Source organism: Aotus nancymaae, unplaced genomic scaffold (assembly GCF_030222135.1).
Source record: "Aotus nancymaae isolate 86718 unplaced genomic scaffold, 86718_ANA_hifiasm-v0.15.2.pri h1tg000053l, whole genome shotgun sequence".
Lineage (NCBI taxonomy): Eukaryota > Metazoa > Chordata > Mammalia > Primates > Aotidae > Aotus > Aotus nancymaae.
Genome location: NW_026988467.1, coordinates 15,128,022 through 15,146,784, shown reverse-complemented (window position 1 = coordinate 15,146,784; position 18,763 = coordinate 15,128,022). Strand labels below are relative to the sequence as shown.

At 53.2% G+C, this 18,763-nt stretch overlaps 1 protein-coding gene across 3 annotated transcripts in view; it reads right to left on the bottom strand.

Moving 5' to 3' along the window:
• The window catches only part of IGSF21 (immunoglobin superfamily member 21), a 273,851-nt gene that overhangs the window by 80,300 nt on the left and 174,788 nt on the right, over positions 1 to 18,763 (bottom strand). For all 3 annotated transcript variants that reach the window (XM_021668378.2, XM_064363361.1, XM_064363362.1), the window contains exon 3: positions 13,955 to 14,076. In XM_021668378.2, the coding sequence (XP_021524053.2) occupies positions 13,955 to 14,076 (122 nt within the window). The remainder of the gene's footprint in view (positions 1 to 13,954; positions 14,077 to 18,763) is intronic.

Below are 18,763 nucleotides of genomic sequence, written 5' to 3'. Positions count from 1 at the left end.
AGTTAACTTGCTGTGTGACCTTATAGGAGTCACCCACAGTCTCTGGGCCTTGGTTTCTCAGGTGGAGAATGAAAGGGTTGGCCTGGGTGAAGTCTGAAGGATGCCAGCAGATCTGTCCCGAGTCTGGAGGGGATGGTGGCTTTAAGTGGCATCCGTGTGTTGGTGGCTCCCATATTTGTATCTGTGGTCACAACTTCTCCCCCGCCCTGTGTTTCCACAACCTACTTGCTGTCTGCGCTCAGGCGTCTAACAGACATGTCTAACCTGATCCAAACAGAACTCGTGAGTTCTGTCCTACACCCGCAGCCTGAGCTAGTCTTCATCAGTCGCCTCTTCTCAGGAAGGAGCCCCCCTCCTCCCAAATGCAATGGCTATGGCTCTAGGGGCCACCTTTAACTCCTCTCTCACTTTCTGGTGTCCCCCTTCCAGCCCATCAGCGAGTGCTGCCGGGTCTGCTTCCTAATTCATCCCCATCTCTTCTCTCCACCTCCACCTGTCCAGCCTCATCACACCCCACCCCGATCTCCCTGCTTTATCATTTAGCAATGTAAAACTCGAACCGAGATCCATTTCAGCGACTCCTCATCACTCTAAGAATACAATTCAAATTCTCTCTCATGACCGAGGATGTTCTATAACGGTGGTCCTCAAACTGGCCTGCAGATTGGATGATTTCATACACGGATGTCTGTGTCCCTCAGCTTTGCCGAGGTTCTGATTTCAAGGGTGGGGGTTGGCCTGGGCACCGGGAGGTTTCTGGCTCCCCTGGGTGGGTCATAGGGCAGCAGTAGCAGCCTCATCTGGGAGGTCATTGGAAATGCAGACTCTGGGGCCCTGTCCCAGACCCACTGAGAATCTGCATTTTAAAGGTCAGGTTCCAGAAGGCTCCTCCCTGAGGGCTGGCCTCATCTCCTGAATTCTTTGCAGGGCTCACCTACTCCATCAGCCCCTCTGGACACTTTTCTGTTCTTTGTTGACATATTGAGCTTGCTCCTGTCTCAGGCCCTTGCTTTCCCTTTGCCAGAATGCTCATTCCCTGGCCTTTACGTGGCTGCGTCATCTCACTCACCATCCAGGAGGTGGAGAAAGAGCCCCCCATACCTGACCTCTTCCTGGCAGAGCTCCACTGCCTCCCTATCTCTCCCTGTGTTGCTGGCATGGCCCTGGGAATGCCAGCTCCATGGGGACAAGGAACTTACCTCTCCTGCTCATCTCTGTCTCCCGATGTCTACAGTTAACAAACAAACACTTCTTGAAGGACAAATGAATTAAGGCAAGCCCTTGCTTGAGGTTCTTGAAACATGTCAAGTTGCAATTGACATCGGAACTAACTTCCCACCATCCCGCCCAGGGTGCTGCCTGGCAGTGGGCTGCAATTCCTGATGATTGATTCTGGGTGAAGGTGCTGTCTCTGGAAGGCCCCTGATCAAGGCAAGCCACTACCCAGAAGTGGGAAAAGGTGACCCCAGTGCTCCTGCCCCATTCCATCAGCATAAGGCTCAGCCCCCTCAGCTGGGGAGGTTGGGGAGGGGTGAGGAGGAACGTTCTGCCTTAAGGGGGAGCTCTCTCAGCTCCTGGGGAAGTCAATTCTCTTCTCTGGGCTGCACCTGAGCCCCATAAATAGGGCCTGAGATCTGCACGGCACAGGATGGTTGCTAGGGTTTAATCAAACAATGGGGAAGTTTTGCTGAAATCACAATTCCGTATGTGGATAACCTGTCAGCTCATTAATTTAACAAGCCTTTCCTGAGACTCTGTGCTGGGCACTGAGAACCTAGAGATGAAGAAGGGCGGGTCCCTAGCCTTGAGAGACAAGACCTATCCTTGGTGATTGGGGGCCCCAGGCAAGAGACACCCCCGTCTCCGCCGCGGCAAACCCCCTGCCCCCAAGTTGCAATACCCTAGTGCATCACCAGAGGGCAGCAGAAAGCTTTGCAAGTGCTTCCCTCCCTGGGGAGCTAGGCTGGTGACAAAAGGGTGTGTTCTGGGAGCGCCAGTGGCCTCCTTGTGTGTCTGAGGTCAACTAGAGAGTGGGAGAAGGTGGGTAGAGGACTCAGTGGCAGCTTCGGATGCAACGAGGATCATCTCAGTTCCCTGCCTCAAATCTCTCCACTAACCCAAGACTCAACCAAGGAGAAATACCCCAGACCCTCCTTCTAAATTGGAAACAGGAGACTCCTTGAAGCTCCAGGAGCCTCTGGGCCATCAAGATCTGAGGTCTGTGCTGCAGGGGAGATTTGGGGACCACCGAGGGACTCCTAGCCAAGATATGCAAGAATGCATGGGCAGAGAGAAAAATGAAAGCCGCATGCATGTCTATGTGCACAGAATGGCAGGAAAAGGGCACCCCAGTGGGGCGTGGGATATTGAGGGGGGAGATAAAAGAAGAAGATCATTCTAAAAAGTAAAATCAAAGACTGAAAGTCAAGGAACAAGAGGAGAAGAGCGTCCATCTTCAGTGACAGGAGGTGGAGGCAGTTAGGGACGCGGTGCCGGTCCTCTGCGGACCTTGCAACTATGCATGAGGTAGGGGCCATGGAGAGGAATCAGCCCCGCCCTGCCCGGGCTGCCCATGGCCTTGGTGGGGGCAGGAGACGTGCGAGTGGACAGGTGTGAGCCGGCAGGAGAAGACTAAAGAAGAATGCATGGGGCGCTCCCTGGGCATGGCGGGCAGGGGGCGGGATCGATTCTGCCCCTGGAGAGAGGGCTGGGGAGGGCTGCTGCATCAAGCTGCTGAGCATTGGAGCTGGGCCTGGAGCACTACTGGGCTTTAAAAAGGCAGAGAAGGGTAGGCAGCCCTTGGAGAACGAGAGAAGTGGGAAACTGAGAGGTCAAAGCTTGGATGGGGGAGGCGGGGAGAAGGTGGTAGGGGCAGGGGAAGATGGGGAGCAGGGGAGGTGCCCAGCTCAATGGGGACTGAGGCAGAGCATCTGAAGCACATTAGGTTAAACGGATTTCTCTGCTAGTCAATGGAATTGATGCTACCAGCCAAGACGGCAGAGAAGATGCAGGGCACTGGTTTCCCAGGTCCCTCTCCCAGAGCCAAGAGTGCTGGGCATTACTTGCTCTCCCCAGCTGTGGCATCCAGAGGCCTGGGACTGCCAGGCTGTGGCTATTTTTAAGGTGATGACTGATGCTGGCAACTTCCTACTTGCAGGGACCAAGCATCCTGGGTAGATCCTCTGTGCACACATGCACATGTGTGTAGGGGTGGAGAGACAAGTGACCTGGTGCAGGGTGGGCATCAATTACTGTTTGTTGGGGCTGGGCACAGTGGCTCATGCCTGTGATCCCAGCACTTTGGGAGGCCAAGGCGGGTGCATCACTTGAGGTTAGGAGTTCAAGATCAGTCTGACCAACATAGTGAGACCCTGTCTCTGATAAAAATACAAACAAATTAGCCAGGTGTGGTGGTGGGCACCTGTGATCCCAGCTACTGGGGAGGCTGAGGTAGGAGAATCTCTCAAACCTGGGAGGCGGAGGTTGCAGTGAGCCGAAGTCATACCAGTGCTCTCCAGGCTAGGCAACAGAGCAAGACTCTGTCTCAAAATTAAAAAACCAATTGCTGTTTGTTGTATGACCCGCCCTCCATGGCCCAGGGGCCCAACAAGCGGACATGGCTCCAATGGCTCCATGGAGTGCCACGGCTTGGGCATTAACTCAGGCTTCTCCTTGCACAAGCTGTGTGACCTTGGACAAGTGACCATACCTCTCTGTTCTTCCAGGTAAGCCTCTGAAGAACAGGATTCAGTGAGTCTGACATCTGTGTTTCACGGGTTAAATGAGATGATGGGTCAGGAAAGAGTTTTGCTGACTCTTTGAAATGATAATTCCACATTGGAATATAACCCATCAGCCCATTGATTTGACAAACCTTTACGGAGGCCCTAGGCATCTATCCCAGGAGCTGGGCTGAGCATGGAGGACCCAGAGATGAAGAAGGGAGGGTTCCAGCCAGAGCGATGAGAACCAGGGAGGAAGGCTGAGAGCAGATTCCTGCAGTCTGGGCAGAGTGCTGCTCCGGGGCCTGACGCGGGGGGTGGGGGGCCCTTTCCTAATTAGAGCTCTGGGAATGGGAAGCCTGGGTTTGGGTTCAGTGGGACTTCCAGCTGGAAAGCATCGGCACACTCTATCTCTGGGGAGAGTGCCACGGCCAGGGAGCTATAGAAAGAGCATCTTGTGGCCGGGCACGGAGGCTCACGCCTGTAATCCCAGCACTTTGGGAGGCTGAGGTGGGTGGATCACCTGAGGTCAGGAGTTTGAGACCAGCCTGGCCAACATGGTGAAACCCCATCTCTACTAAAAATGAGAAAAGTTAGCTGGGCGTGGTGGTGGGCGCCGATAATCCCTGCTATTTGGGAGACTGAGGCAGAAGAATCCCTTGAACCCAGGAGGCGGAGGTTGCAGTGAGCTGAGATTGTGCCATTGCACTCCAGCCTGAGCAACAAGAGCGAAACTCTGCCTCAAAAAATAAAATATAAATAAAATGAAAGAGCATCTTGCTCCTGGCCTTCCCCTTGCCCTGCAGGCAGGCCTCACTTCCCGAGGAGTGTAGCCCAGGGCCGGCCAGTGAGTGCACTGCACAAGCCAGCTGTCATTGCTCTGCTAATGACTGGCAGCCCAGACTCCTCTGGGATTGGCTGGTGCCTGTGAGGTCACTCTGGCCTAGGAAATGGACTGTGAGGTCACTGGCTGGCCCGGCTATTTCATCATCTTCAATTAAAAGTAGTCTGGCTTCAGGGGCCTTAGATTAACCACCTGTTGGCAGACGGGGACCACCGACAATTAGAATTACCTATGCCCTGGGGCCTGCCATTGAATTATTTGGCCCCAGAGTGCACATTGGAGCAGGTGGATGGTATTGAGTGAAGCGGGCTTTCCAAATCTCACTGCCCATATCTTAACCTGGAAGATTTCTTAGCAAACGAGTTCCAGATTCCCAGGGTCCTACTCCGGGCTCCAATCAAATTCTGTCTTGGTGGAGCCCAGGAATTGGTATTTTAAAGCAACATCCAAGGTGATCCTGATGCAGATGGTTAGTGAACTGACCCGTGGTGTAGACGCCACCAGTGGGTGGCTTGCTGCTCAATTTTTATGTAATTTTACAGTATTTATTTTTTTAGAGATGAAGTCTCACTATGTTGCCCAGGCTGGTCTTGAACTCCTGAGCTCAAGTGATCCTCCCACCTCAGCATCTCAAGGTGCTGAGATTCGAGGGATGAGCCACTGGCCAGTTGATGTGTCATTTAAGACTGCTGAAGGCTGCTGAGCATCCCCCTAGTGGCTGGGAGGAGACCTGCAGGCCTGTCTTCTAAAATCATCCCTGGTTTTGAGATGGGGACCGGGTTCCCATTTGGGGTTGAAAGCCAGGGGCTGCTGGGCGCGGTGGCTCATGCCTGTAATCCCAGCACTTTGGGAGGCTGAGTCAGGTGGATCACCTGAGGTCGGGATTTGAGATCAGCCTGATCAACATGGTAAAACCCTGTCTCTACTTAAAAAATACAAAAATCAGCTGGCTGGGGTGGCGCATGCCTGTAATCCCAGCTACTCGGGAGGCTGAGGCAGGAGAATCGCTTGAACCCGGTAGGCGGAGGTTGCAGTGAACCGAGATCGTGCCATTGCACTCCAGCCTGAGCAACGAGAGCGAAACTCTGTCTCAGAACAAAAAGAAAAAAGGAGAAGGAAAGCAAGCCAGGGGCTTTCAATTCTAATACTAAGAGGCATCATCCGTTAAAAAAATAAAGTGCTGAGGAGGCTCAAGGCAGTTCTCACGATGCCACTCCCTACTCGCTCTCATTCACATTCCTGGATGAATTCCGGGTGGGAGAGAAGGAATGGGTTTCCAGCACGTCAGGAATTGAGCATGTCCTCTGAGACTCAGTTTCATAAGGGCAGGGCCTGTGTTTGCTGTCGCTCAACACCTGGCACAAGCCCAGCACACAGTAGGTAGGCAACATGCATTTGCTGAGTGGTCAAATGAATGAATGAATGAATGAATGAATGACCACTTCATGTAGCAAGCAGCACCTGTTAGGAATATTTTAGAGAAGAAAGACGCAGCGTTCGTGAAACTGTACAGAGGGAGGAGGGCGCTGGAGAATTCAGACTTTGAAATCAACGAGGGTCAGATGGCCCTTTTCTTTGTTATCAACCGTAAAAAAAGAGTTTGGGCTCCACATGAATAGACTGCAGAAGGATCATTTAACTTTTCAAAGGGAAACAAACCCCTCTGCTCTTTGAACCAAACAGTTAATGTGCCTATTTGAAAAATCAATCCCATGTCTTTTTTTCATTAGAACAGATTCCAAGGGCTTCTGCTCAGCAGCCCTTGCCTGCCTGTTGGAGTGGTCTGGCCACCACTCAGGTGTTTTTCTCTTGCTATATCTTTGCACACACGGGCCCTCCGCCCAGAGAATCCGCTCCCAGCTCCTCTTTGTGTAAAACCCACTGACGCCTCTAGAATCACTTCAAATGCCAGCACGGCCCTGATTTCCCCAGTCTCTGCGTCTCTGATCCATCATTGTTACACGTGAATCTTCCCTAGGACAGCTATCACTTTATTACCTGAACTGTCAGCTATTTATCTCTGTGTTTTATCTCCCCTTTCTCTCTTTTCATTCCACAAATATTTATTGTTCCTTTCTAAATGCCAAGTAGGTTCTGGGGTTACTGAGATGGGAAGACGTAGCCGAGCCTCGGAGGAGCTTACAGGTTAATGGGGGTGAAGGGAGGGGCAGGCTTTAAGCTCCGAAGAGGCAGGAGCTGATCTTCGCCACCTTTGTGCACCCCAGCTCTGTGCCCCCAATGCAGCGAACGCTCACTGTGCACTGTCGAGTGGATACGTGAACCCTCGCATCTCAGAGTAGTAAAGGAAGTGGCATCTCTTCCAGTGCCCTGGGTTCTCAGCCTCTTTTTGCCATTTACTCCAGCTCTCCCAGTCTCCCTCCTGATAAACATGAATCAAAAGGTGTAATCCAGCACTCGCTTTGCCGCCCCTAGCCCCGCCCCGCCCAGCTGTCCCCAATACCTGTGGCTTTGGGGGAGGATGAGTGTTCACGTGTCCACCCTACCTGGAAGTCAGAGTCCAGGTTCCTCTGTAGATGGCTTTATCTTCCTTCCCTGGCACCTCCAACCCACCCTCTCTACCCGGGAACTAAGCTGAGCTTGACAAACTGAATATCACAGCATGTCGTAGCCTTCAGCGGCTTCCAGGGTGTGGAGAATGAACGCCAACTGACCTCCTCATCCCCCGTGCTCTGGCTGCAGCAGCCCTCTGGCAGCTCACAGTTCACCCCAAGCTTTTTCTCACCCCAGGACCTTTGCACTTGCCATGTCCTCTATCTGGAGTGCCCTCCCAAGCCCCAACCTTGCCTGGCTGGCTCCTTACACTACAGATTGCTGCTCAGGTGTCTCCAGACACCTGTAGATACTTTCTCGTAGGAGAAGCTGTTCAACGCCCTCACTCCACTATTCTCACCCCTCTCTATCAATCACAGTCGGCCTTTCACATCCATGGGTTCAGAATCTGTGGATCCGACCAACCATGGACCCAAAATATTCAGAGAAAAAATCATAATGCAACCCTAAAAATAATACAAATAAAAATAACAGCATATCAAGGATTACCCTAGCATTTACATTATAGTAAGTGTTGTAAGTAATCTAGAGATGATTTAAAAGATACAGGCGGATGTGCGCAGGTGATGTGCAAATGCTGTGCCATTTTATATGTGGGACTTGAGAATCCTGGGATTGTGGTATCCACTTGGGAGTGTCCTGGAACCAGTCCCCAATGGATTCCGAGGGATGGTTGTACCTTATTCCCTTCACCAAACTCATCACACGTTCTAACTACTTTTCTTTATTATTTTATCTTTTTCTTTTTTTTGAGAAGACGTCTCACTCTGGTCCCCCAGGCTGGAGTGCAATAGTGCTATCTCGGTTCACTGCAATCTCTGCCTCCCAGTTCAAGCGATTCTCCTGTCTCAGCCTCCTGAGTAGCTGGGGTTACAGGTGCCTGCCACCACACCTGGCTAATTTTTGTATTTTAAGTAAAGACGGGGTTTCACTGTGTTAGCCAGACTGGTTCCTGACCTCAGGTGATCCACCCACCTGGGCCTCCCAAAGTGCTGAGATCGTAGGTGTGAGCCACCGTGCCCAGCCTTTCCTTATTATTTTAAAGGCATTTTTGTAGTCTGTCTTTCATCACCCACTAGATCAGAAACCTCCTGAGAGCAGGTCTCATTATGTCTCGTTCACCATTTTATCTCCATCATTGTCCCTGATGTATAGTAACTACTCAATTCCTTTGTGATGAATGAATGATGAGTGTTGGGGGAAGGAATGGGGCCTGGATGTCCCTTTCCTAAGGTGTCTCATTCATCTGGCAGCTCATCAAGTGTTGCATTAAAAGCACTCCACCACCATGTTCATCACTAACTCATTCACCCCACAGATACTTACAAACCATCTGCCATGTGCCCAGGGTTGGGGTGCTGTACTGCAGGTTGGGGAGAGGATGGTGGTGAAAACATCAGACCTAGTCCCTGTCCTCATGGGGCTTCCAGTCTAGTGGGGGGTGGGCAGACTCTGAAGACACAGCCTCAGGCAGTGAGCTTGGGCAGCAAGGCTGGCTTCCTGGAGGAAGCAGCCTTTACGTTGAACTTGAAAGGACAAGTAGGGCCTTGTTGGCAAAGTGGGCTGGGCAAGGTGTTGGAGGGATGGCAGCAGGTCAGGGGCAGGAGTACGCTGAGCCTCTCGAGTCTCGATTGCCCGCACCAGTGAATTAAGGCCAGTGAAATCTGTCCAGGGCTCCTCATGGCTTCCTGAGCATAGAGAATGGGACAAGGGCCTCAGGGTGCTTCAGGAAATGGAAGACACAGCATGTGTGTGGGTGGAGTGGTTGAAGACTGGCTGTGATTCACCTGGACCTCCAAGGAGATCACAGCTGCCCTCTGGGATGCCAACATTCCATGGGGAGGGGGTTCAAGACACCCTACCTCAAATATGGCACCTCAATATATTGAATATTTTAAGTATATGGAATCTGAGAAATGGTAGGTGCAGGAAGGACTCTCTGACCTTTCCCTGAAGCAGGTCACAAGACCTTCACGTCAGTGGCTCCCTCTCTGTACCTGGAGGAAGGAAGTATCTTCCTGTCAGAGGAATCTGAACAAGCTGCCCTGCCAGGTGTCCCCAGTTTACCGCCCTTAGCTCAGAGCCTTCTATCCTTCACATTTTCCCTCGACTCCCCACCCCTCACCCAAGCCAGCAAAGAACACTCAGCTTGAACCGCTTCTGTGGGTCTTCATTGCCTTATAAAAGCTCCTGTGTCACCTAAAACTTATACAAACTAGACAGATTCTTTTGTCTTGTGAATCCATCTTTTGCTACAGAGGCCCCAGCCAAGAACCTAGAAGGGTGGAATAAAAAGCAGACCTTCAAACAAGGATTTAGGAGCAAGGGGTTCATGTGAGAAGGGGTCCCGGAAGCTGGCAGAATAAGCTGAAGGGAAGGAAGCCGATACAGGTGCATTCTCAAGGTTATTCTGGGAGGAAGGGCATTGAGACACTCAGGGAGATGGCGGACAGCAGCCTTCCCGGAGTTTCTCAATGTCCCCCCTTCTTTTTTGCCCATTAGGAAACACTCCCAAGAGGCCAAGGAGCATACTTGAGCTGCCCACTCATTTTGCACATTGCATCATGCACCCACTGTTGTGTCAGGCCCTGGACTGAGAGCTGGGCTTGCGAGGTGAAGGAGGAGCACGTACTTTGTCCTCCTGAGCATGCCTCTGAACTGTCCCCCTGGAGGGATGAGGCGGCTGGTATGCACCCTATGAACAGTCATTGGTCAAGGCTGCTCCTGGGGTGGCGTCAACTCCCCGGCACTTCTCGCCTGCCCCGTGTGCAGGCAGAGTGGGCTCCAGTGCTCTGAGAAAACCCTGGGGAAGCTCCAAGGATGCTGGCACCGCCAGGAAGAGCGAGGGGTAAGAGGATGTGGGCAGGGCGGGGTAACCATTGGCCACATCTGCCTCCTCCCTTCCACAGAGGGCTCCTTCCTGCCCCCAGGTCTCCACTCAAGTGCCACCTTGCTCAGAGGCCCTGCCTGACCACCCATCTAAATGGCACCCGGAATCTCAGTCTTTCCCAGCACTGCACCCCACCTGCCCCTTCATTACACGCCCATGGTGTAGAATTACTTCTTTGCAGAATGTGGAATGACGTAATCAGTTACTTTTTGCCGTGTCTCCCCTACTAGATTGCAAAGCCGTGATTTTCTCATTCCCTGCGGTATCCCTGGGCACTTTCTACCAAGCCAGGCTCCTAGGAGGTGCTCAATTAAATAGCCTTGGAGGGAACACATTCTTGTCAATTCCAACCTGGGAGTTCTGGGCTCTGGGGCTAAGAGCTAGAAAGGCATTTGATAGATGGGCGTCTGGGATGCTCAGAGAGGCAATGATCTGTCCAAGGTCAAGCAGCTGGGAAGCCACACCTGCACCCTCTGGGAGCAGAAGTCCTGATGCTCCACCTGACTTCCAGCCCTTCAGGGCCTCATCGGCAGGACAGAAAGCTCCAGGAGTCCCTGGGGCTCCTCTAGGCTGCCCGGGAAATTGCTGTCAGCCAATTCTTGGTAATCTTCTCAGCCTCATTCTCTGCCCAGTTTCCCCAGCTGAAGAAGAAACGGCTCAGACAGCTGTGGAGCTGGGACTCTCTCTTGTTGAGATGCATTAATTTGTAAATATCTTCATTTATATGTAAATGCGGAGTCCTGTGCCCCGCCGCCAGCCCTGATGGGGCTCTGTAGCCTGGAGAGGCAGCCGCCCCCAGCATGGCTGGTCGGGAGGGCCGACAGTCCTCTGTGATCCCATCAGGCTCTAGAGGTCTGTTCCTTCCTTCCCTCTCCCTTGGTGAATGCCCAACAGGACAGCTCAGCTCCCCGGGGTTCTCTCTGCTGTAACTGAAGCTCAGGGAGAAGGTGAGGGAGACTGGCCCCCATGGGGGAAAGAAAAGAACACTGGCTCCTGAAATCAGGCTTAAGTCAGGGCTGCTGTGTGACCTCAGGTAAGTCTCATTCCCTCTCTGGGCCTTGGCTTCCACCGCTGAAAAACAAGTGGTCTGGTCAAGTTCATGTCATTCCAGAGGGAGATCCCTGGGCCTTGCTGAACTTTGACCTCTTCTGTAGTAAGAATAGGGCTAGAGAAAATAATTACTACTACTAATAATAATAATAGCCGGGCACGGTGGCTCACACCTGTAATCCCAGCACTTTGGAGACCAAGGTGGGCAGATCACCTGATGTCAGAAGTTTGAGACCAGCCTGACCAACATGGAGAAACCCCATCTCTACTAAAAATACAAAAAATTAGCCAGGTGTGGTACCTCCCTGTAATCCCAGTTACTTGGGAGGCTGAGGTAGGTGAATCGCTTGAATCTGGGAGGTGGAGGTTGCGGTGAGCCGAGACCACACCATTGCACGCCAGCCTGGGCAACAAGAGCGAAACTCCGTCTCTAGTAATAATCATACCTGTCTGCATTCGTGGGGTTGTTTGTACAGATCAAAACAGAAAGAGCACATAAAAGGAGGCTTTATGAGATTTGTAAAAAGGTGAGTTTTTCTGGTTTGCTTTATGGTGAGAGAAAGAGGGGCTGTTCTAGGCAGTGGCAGCAAACATGTGCCACCTGGAGACAGGACACCAGCACCTCACTTGAACGCACGCACCTGCTCCTCACAGGGCTGGCCAGCCTCTAAATGCTGCCATGTTCCACAGGAGGTCAGGAAACTCAATTGTGGGGTTACCAGCCCCAGATTTCACTAATGCCAGGAGCTGGAAGAGGCGGGATTTGAACTCAGGCTGTTGGACTGAAATTCCACAACTGTACAAAGCCAATCATGTCAAGCCTGCTTTCCAGGCAAGAAACCTGAAGCAAAGAGAGAGGGAGGTGAAGGCTCTCGTCCAAGGTCATTTGGTGGGCAGGATGACCTGGAATTTGCATCTGGGTCTTCTGGTAGCAGGGTTTGCCCTGGAGACTACAGGGAGCAGCAGAGGGTGGGGCTCAAGGGTGTTCTAGGTGGTCCCTGGGTTTCTTTTTTAGCTTAGAAATCAGAACCAACGAGTGCTAGAGGCCATGCTTGTGGCAGTAGGTGGCTTGGTGGGACAGGGATTCTCGGAGACACAGTGACCGGCAGGGGTGGGCTGAGGGGCGTTAGGTTTCCGGGAATCTTGGAGATGATTTGGGAGTTCACGTACTACAAAACCATCTGTGGTTTCCAGAATAGTTACTTTCTCCCAAATGAGTTTTTATCTTCGTTTTCATCTTGATTGTAGCTGGCTTGTTTTAGGTGCGCCTTAGTATTTTAAGGCACTATCATTTCTTTTTGGAAGCAGGTGCAGAAGAAATCGTAAGGAGATGGATGAAGGCATTTGTGCTGCTGTTCACACACCTCTTCACACACCTTCACGTCCACACTCTCAGCAGGGTCCTGGCACAGAAGCCAGAGAGGAGGAGGACCCAGCAAGGCCCCCAGGGGGCACACCCACCTTCTCATTCCTACAAAAGCAGGTGGAGGAGGAGGCCCGGGCCAGATTCTCCGTGCAGGGCTGGACTCACCCTTTACAATCTTCTTGTCCCATTTTCTAATTTTACCCAATAGAAAACGGGCCTGAACAGCCGAGGAGCATAGCCTGGACTGTCCACTCATTTTGCAAATTTCATTATGCACTCACTGCGTGCCAGGCCCTGGACTGAGAGCTGAGGACGCAAACGGTGAAGGAGGAGCAGGAGCCTTGTCCTTCTGAAGCTCATGGTCACTGGGAGACCCACAGCCCATGCTGGAGCGTGGGGCCTCCCCCTCCTCCAAGCTCAGAGCTTAAAGACAGCCCAGTACCAGGCGAGCTGGGACATCCACATGGCACGGTGCCGCAGTGCACGTCATGCGGGCTTGCCGGCGGCAGACCCCTCAGGGTGCGTGATGCAGCGCGGTCCCCCTCCAGCTTTGGAGCAGACCACCGCTTTCAAGCTGGGCACCTGTCAAAGCGTTTGGCAGCGTGGCGTGGAAGTGTGTGTGTGTGTGTGTGTGTGTGTGCAAAACTGCATTCTTCATGAATGCAGTGAGACTCCCTTTGAGGAGGGGTGGGTACTGGGGCAGTTCCAGCTGACCAGCTTTGGGGGATCGGTTCAGCTAAGGTGAGTGGTCCCACGGGTGGACTTGCTTGAGTGGGGTTCTGAAGGCTGACGAGGAGTTTACCGGATGGCCAAAGGGAGAAAGGCCCTTTGAGAAGAGGGACCAGCATGTGTTAAGGGTCAAAGGAATAAAACAGGGCTAGGGTCTTGTAGGGAGTTTGTGGGAAGGGGATGGAGCCACACACATAGAAAACGGCAGGATCTAGATGGAGATGAAGTCAGCTTGACTCTGCTGCCTGCCTCCTGGGAAACAGACGGGTGGGAAAATCACGCATCTCTGACTTGAGCACTGCTCCTCCCCACCCTGCTGCTTCTGACCTGGGAGTCCTGTTGCTTGGGGTCGTTCTTTCTTAAGCTCAGGGCCCTCACGGCCTTGGATCCCACAAGAAACAGTAGACCATGGTGTACGGGCTTCCACGCCACGCAGAGCTGGCTCCCCGCCCCGTGCTGTCACTGCTGCCTGTGTGACTTTAGGCCCGTGGCTCACCCTCTATGGGCCTCAGTATCTCACCTGGAAATAAATGGGGTTTGGAAAACCCACCTTCCAGGACTGTTGGAGGAGCTGGCAGAGGAGGCCAGGCAGAAGAACTGTGGCCTGCCCCTCTCCTGCCTCTTTCCTCCAGGGCATGGATCCCAATCCCACAAGCGGAGCCCTCCGTTCTGCCTTCCAAGCCCAAGAGCACCGAGGGATTGCAGTGAAAGGGCTGGAGACCTGCCCTCCGCCCCTCCCCACCCCCCCTCCCTTCCCCCGCTGCCCCTGCCCCGGCCCTCACCTCACAGTGGACTGGTACACCAGGTCCTCCCGCTTACGGTAGTTCTCCATGTGTGAGTAGTTGGTGGAGAACATGGCGTCGAAGGTGAAGATCTTCTGCTTGATGGTGCCGCCATCCGTCACCTGCCACAGAGCACAGAGGCAGCCACACGTGAGTACTCAGCCAGCCCTGGCCACCCCTTTCCCCAGGACACTGGGAAGATGCAGGCAAGAAGCCCAAAAGAAGGACAGCTCTCATCCTGGGAATAAAGCAATCCCAGAGGGCTTCTTGGAGGCGGCGATGTTTAGATTGCCTCCTGAAGTAAGAGTAGGAGCCAGCCTGGCAACAGGTGGGAGTTCTCCAGGCAGAGGGAACAGCAAAGGCCCTGTGGCAGAAAAGAGAAGCATGTGCTCAGGGAAAGCTTGCTGACTTCACAGCGCCTGGAGCAGGAAGGAAGTGGGATGAGCAGAGGCTGCGAAGGAAAATGTGGGCCAGATCATGGAGGGTGTCCAGGGCAAAGGAGCTCAGCTTCCCCTGAAGGCGACGGTCCCCAGGGCCATGTTCAGATTCGATTTACAAGCTCCTCTGGCTATAGATTGAATTGAAAGGGGCAAGACTAGAGGCAGGGAGCCCAGGAGGAGGCCAGGAACCCAACATCCTGGCGCCGGCGATGCCGAAGGGGACAGCGTGGGGCACTTGCCCTCCTCTTGGAATGGGCCAGGAGGGAGGACGTGAAGTCCCCAATTCACCTAAGAATGCGGAAGTGGGAGAAGGCAGGGAGGTGGCAATGAAGTCAGCGCTGGAAGACCAAGGCTGCCGGGCTGTCCCACTGTTCGCAGCCGATGGAAAGCAAACCCAAGTTTCCCGTGCCCCGGGCCACCGCCCGCCTGCCTCCCCACATCTGGCTGCCTCCAGCTAATGAAAGTGTTACTCCACAAAGCAGCAAGGTATGTGTTGTCACTGTTTCAATTATTTATCTGTTTACTCGGCTGCAGTTTTCCGCTTGTCTCAGCAACTCTATTATAGACTGGGAGCTTGCAGCCTCTCGCAGCTCAGCTGGGCTCCGCGCTAACAGCCTGCGGTGGGGAGGCCTCATGCCTGGGCCTGGAGAAGTGGAATTAACTCCCTGCGGCTCTGTGTGGTGGGGGCAGGGGGAGCGGGGGTTGGGAGAGCGGTGGCTAGGGACAGGTGTCTCCGAGGGGCTGAGGTAGGGGGGATGCCGAAAGCTGCTTTCCCAGGCAAAAAGGTGAGGATTGGGGTGTGGGTCTGTCCCCCTGTCCTCTGCCTGGGAGCACTGACCCTGGACACAGCTGGGCTCCTCTGGGCACATGTGTACCTGAGCTGACCTGGACCACATCTCTCTGACCTAGGCGGTGTTGCTACTGGTTTAGGGAAGACTCCATGCAACTGGCCAGCATTGTTTGAGCACCAGCTGTGTGCCAGACACAGGCTTCGTCTGTATTGATCACTTTCCACAGACTGTAAGCTTCCTAAAGAGTAAGGTGGCCTCTGTCAGGAGGGGGATGGTTAGAGTCATGAGAAGGCCTTCACAGGCTCTGGGACCCTGAGAGGAATAGGCGGTGAGGGAGAATTCCCAGGGCAAGGCCTCTCCTTACTCCTCCGTAAGCCCACACCCCTCCTGTCTCTCCTCCAGACTTAATGACATGCACGCCTGTCACTTTCTTCCCCTCTGATGGCTTGGCGCTTTCTGACCGTGTGCAGAGGGAAGACAGAGGACCGCTCCTGCTCACCTGGCCGCTTCTGCAGCACAGACCCAGCTTCTGAAATGGGATGATGAGAGCAGAGGAAGATGAGGAGAAAGGGGACCGGAGGAATCTCCTCTCCTGTTGGGATCCACACTGGCGCTTGCCTTAGGAAAGATGCCCACCTCTAAACCACGACAGCTTGACGTTGCGCCCACTGTCCTCATCTAGAAAAATGTCCCTGAGCTGACTGCGTCCAGCTTGGCATGGGGTGAAGAGGCTTGGCCGCACTTGGGCTCTGAGCGTCCATCTCCCCATCTCCCAATGTCCCAGCCCGGGGTGGAGGCCAAGACCCTCCAGGGGCTCCCCATTCTCTGTGCACCCCCTTCCCCTCCCCGCCTCACTCATTTGACTGTTCTTCTTTGAGATGGATTCTCACTCTGTGGCCCAGGCTGGAGTGCAGTGGCGCAGTCTCAGCTCACTGCAACCTCAGCTGCCCAGGTTCAAGTGATTCTCCTGCCTCAGCCTCCTGAGTAGCTGGGATCACAGCCACGCGCCACCATGCCCAGCTAAATTTTGTACTTTTAGTAGAGACAGGGTTTCACCATCTTGGCCAGGCTGGTCTTGAACTCCTGACCTCATGATGCACCTGCCTCGGTTTTCCAAAGTCCTGGGATTACAGGCATGAGCCAACGTGCCTGGCCTCATTTGGTGTTTTAGAACCACCAAAGTACCTTTCAAGCAGGGCCTTCACTTAGGGGGTGATTTTGCTCACCCTACCTACCAGGGGACATACAGCAAGTTCAGGAGACATTTTTGGTTTTCACAATTGGAGAGAAAGGGTGTGATTTGGTATTGGCATCCAGCCAATAGAGGCCAGGAAGCTGTTGACCATTTCACGATGTCCAGGGGGACAGCCCCCTTCCCCCCTCCCAAGAATTATCTGGCCCCCAAATGTCAACAGTGCCCAGATGGAGAAACCCAGCTTTAAACCCATCACATTGTATGGCCGTACCAGGTCCCTGGGAACAGAGCCGAATAGATGAGAATGTTCCCATTTTGCAGGTAAAGAAACTGAGGCTTGGAGAGGCAAAAAGATTCAGCTGAGGCCCCACACTAGATTCTCGACAAGTCTCTGGCTTCTGGACCAGAGTTCACGTCCAATCCCACCAGGGTGGAAGAGGCTGTGGGTGAACCGAATGCCTCTCAAGGTCCTCTTCTGCCCCCGGCAGCCGGGTTCATTAGGAGAACAGACGTCAGAAGCCTGGTGGAGGTGTGAGGTGGAAAGTGTCCTGCCTGTGTAACCGGCAGCCCCTCTCCTGGCCTCGCCTCCCTTCAGGTACTGCTTTTTTATCTCCTCCTAAAATGCTGCAGCCCTCTTATCGTCCCAATCTCAAATTTCACTCCATTTTTTTTATTACACAAAAGAGAAAAAGTCTGTCAGTAAAACTGTCTCCTCAAATTTATTCGCCGAGACTGAGGGTTTTATTACTAGGAAAATACACCCGCACCCCACACGTCCACACACACACCCACACACCCCAGATAAAGCACAGAAGAATTATCCGAGTCGTAAATCTCTGTTTTAGGCTGAGGGACAGGGGAGTTTCAAGGACGAGCCTAGTTTTCCTTTGGTTTTATTTACATCTGTTTCTCTGGGGCTGTGTCTGGGGCCTCACTGTCAGCCGGAGGAGTAAATAACTGCTTCTGGGAAACCTGCTTCAGGCAGCCCGAGGCAAGTGCTTATCTCAGCTGCAGGGTGAGGGAAATGGAGGGCAGGCCTCGCCCCACTGTCCCAGCTCACTGTGGTTCACACTCCCTCCTTTCTCAGCCTCCTGGAAGGTAAAGGAAATGGGAGACTCAGACACACTCACGTCCCGGGCCAGCGGGCGAGCAGTTATTTGCAAGGATGTTATTCTGAGGTTCCTGGTGGTTAAAGGGCCCTAGAGAGAGGCCAAGTGTGAGTTGGGGATTAGTACGGGCCGTGGACAGAAGGTGTAGTGCATGTGCTGGAAGACACCTTCTCTTTAATTCTAGAAACATTTCTCCACCCCTGAGACATACAGGGGCAGTTGCGGCCTCACGGCAGATAAGGAAATAAATTTCAGACACGGTCGCAGCCGTGACAACCTTATTCACAGTCCACAATTAGCTGAGGTTCCAGAGTCAGTGAGATGATGGCTGTGGCAGCAACAGGTGTTTGCCAAGTGTTATCCCCAATGATGTTCTGACGCTTCTGAAGAAGCCAAGAATCCCCTTGGAGGGAGGAGTGATCATGGAAGGCTTCCTGGAGGACGTAGCCCCTTTGGAGGGAGTGCTTGGTCCTAGGCTGGCTCTTTCTGCCTATAGGAGGCTTTGGAGCATGAAGCAAGACTGATCTGCATCCCCAGTTGAACGTCTGATTTTGATTCTTAACTTTGTGCTCTTGAAGAAGTCATTTCACCTCCCCCAGTCTCTGTTTCCTCATCTGTGAAATGGGGATAACAAAACTTCCCTCCTTGTGAGGATCACCTGAGCCTTGTAGACTCGCTGGTGAGTGGGAAGTGCTCACTCATGGGCTATTTTCAAGAACATTCACACTTTTCTGGACCACCTTTTGTTCTGTGTCCTTCCCCACCCTTCAGAGCTCTTTCTGTCTATGGGGCTGAAGAGCAAACTGTCTCTCGCTAACATGCCAGAGGATGCGGAATTCAGTAAGTGAAAGAAGGGGACCCACATCCAGAGAGGGAGGCAGGTGGGAGGCACCAGAAGGCAGGGTTGTGTCTATAAGGAGTGGGAGGCAGAGAGCAGGGACCGAGAGCTTGCTATTAGTCACCGAAGTAGCCCCAAAACAGAGCGCGGGGATGCCCCGAGCGAGTACCTGGAGGCAGGCAGGTCTCATGGGCTCTGAGAGGCTCCCATGGTGCCCGTGGCAGGGACCACCAGGCCAGGGCAGACCAACAACCACAGAGCTGATGGGGAAAACAAGGTGAGCCAAGCCCTGCGGATGTGTGGGTTTGCCCAGCCCCAGAGCGAGAGGCACTTCTGAAATGAATGATTTCATTCACTCATGTTCAACAGACTTTTGTTGAACAAATAAACAGGTCCTTGAATATGAGCCACTCCTAGAACATACGCTCTCTGAGGC